The sequence below is a fragment of the Octopus bimaculoides genome, chromosome 3, assembly GCF_001194135.2.
Source record: "Octopus bimaculoides isolate UCB-OBI-ISO-001 chromosome 3, ASM119413v2, whole genome shotgun sequence".
Taxonomy (NCBI): domain Eukaryota; kingdom Metazoa; phylum Mollusca; class Cephalopoda; order Octopoda; family Octopodidae; genus Octopus; species Octopus bimaculoides.
Window position 1 is genome coordinate 45965383 of NC_068983.1, and position 1554 is coordinate 45966936.

General features: G+C 41.5%; 1 protein-coding gene across 1 annotated transcript in view; it reads left to right on the forward strand.

Moving 5' to 3' along the window:
* The window catches only part of LOC128247368 (matrilin-2-like), an 11987-nt gene that overhangs the window by 5678 nt on the left and 4755 nt on the right, over positions 1-1554 (forward strand). Inside the window, exon 4 of the mRNA XM_052966738.1 lies at positions 201-314. Coding sequence (XP_052822698.1) covers positions 201-314 — 114 coding nt within the window. The remainder of the gene's footprint in view (positions 1-200; positions 315-1554) is intronic.

The following is a 1554-nucleotide window of genomic DNA, read 5'->3' on the forward strand; positions in this document are numbered from 1 at the left end:
AGAAGACGCTTGCACAAGGCACGGCGACGCAGTGAGACTGAACCCGGAACCGTGTGGCTGGGAAGCAAGCATCTTTCCAGACTGTCAATTACAAAGCTCACTTAGTACGTAGGAATGTCTAGATGTCATTCGTCAAATTAATTATAATTTCACAAACAACTTCGAAGAATGGTAGAATTTTTATCAATTACCTTTTGTAGATACAAACCCCTGCAAACCCGAACCTTGTGAGAATGGTGGCAGATGTTTCAGGAGAGGCACCGAATTTGTTTGCATATGTCCAACTGGATATGAAGGGAAAATTTGTTCAGATGGTACGTATAATTATAGTTCAACATGTTTTAATTTCCGGTATATTCTTGAAATCTATAATTTCAAATTCCTGAACTCTGTCATTGATCAGGACCCGGCTGTAGTCTTTCCAACTGAGTTCCTGAACTCTCTACAGCCATCTTAACATTTAGAAAGGAGGCCCCAATCATGCCAGCTCAGGAATCTGGATCCACCTCGTCTGTGCAATGGCACCAGATTGGTGATGAAAGTGACGCGATTCCATGTCCTAGAGGCAACAATTATGACTTGAAACTATTAGGATGAGGATGTCTTCATTCCATGGATCCCGTTAATCCCATATGACCTCGCAGTGAAACTAAGTTTCGCTATGTCATTAAACAAACCTCAAGGACAATCTCTCAAGGTTGTTGGACTTCACCTTGCTTCTCTCACGGGCAATTATATGTAGGATTTTCGCGAGTTGGAAGTCCCCAAAATCTTTTCATTTATACGCCAATTAAATTACACACTCAAAACATCGTATATTTAGGAACTCTAGATAATTAAACTGTGATTGATTTCCCGTATTGTTTCAATACGTTTATTTATGCTCACATCATCTGATAGAATTTTTGTTAAATATACTTATTAACAGGAGGGGAGCGCCCACAGGCCGATTCTTCTCAAATTTATGCATTTTCAGGTTCAACGTGTTTCAAATAAGTACTGACAATTGAAGGTGCTTGCAAAGACAAAGAACTACCTGGTTTTTAAATAATTTTAACAGTGAGAACAATCGCATAAAACATGCTATTGACATTAATAATTTGTACCTCAGCTAATTACTGTTGGGAGCTACATAATCCATAGAGATATAAAAGGCATACTTGAATTTCCATTATTTTCAATAACTTGGGAAGCGCCGGGTTATTTATGTATAAAGTTGGTATCTAAGCTACTCGGAGGTAAGACCAGTGTAGTCTATGTTTCATGTTAGAGATCTAATATGCACTTTTAAATTTCATTATTTTCTTTAACCCAAGCAACGCCGGGTATTTCTATTGTCCTTGCACAGGGGCCATCCGGACTCCCGTTTGCGCCCTGAACAAGGATTAATCTTGTCTTCGCTCCTTTGCGCCACATGGGCTCAAGTCTCCTCCTCTTGCCCCTCCCTCCTCTTGCCTCTCCCTCCCCTTGCCTCTCCCTCCCCTTGCCTCTCTCACCCCTTGCCTCTCCCTCCCCTCCCCCCTACTTCCTCCCACCCACCACTCTTCTCCTGCT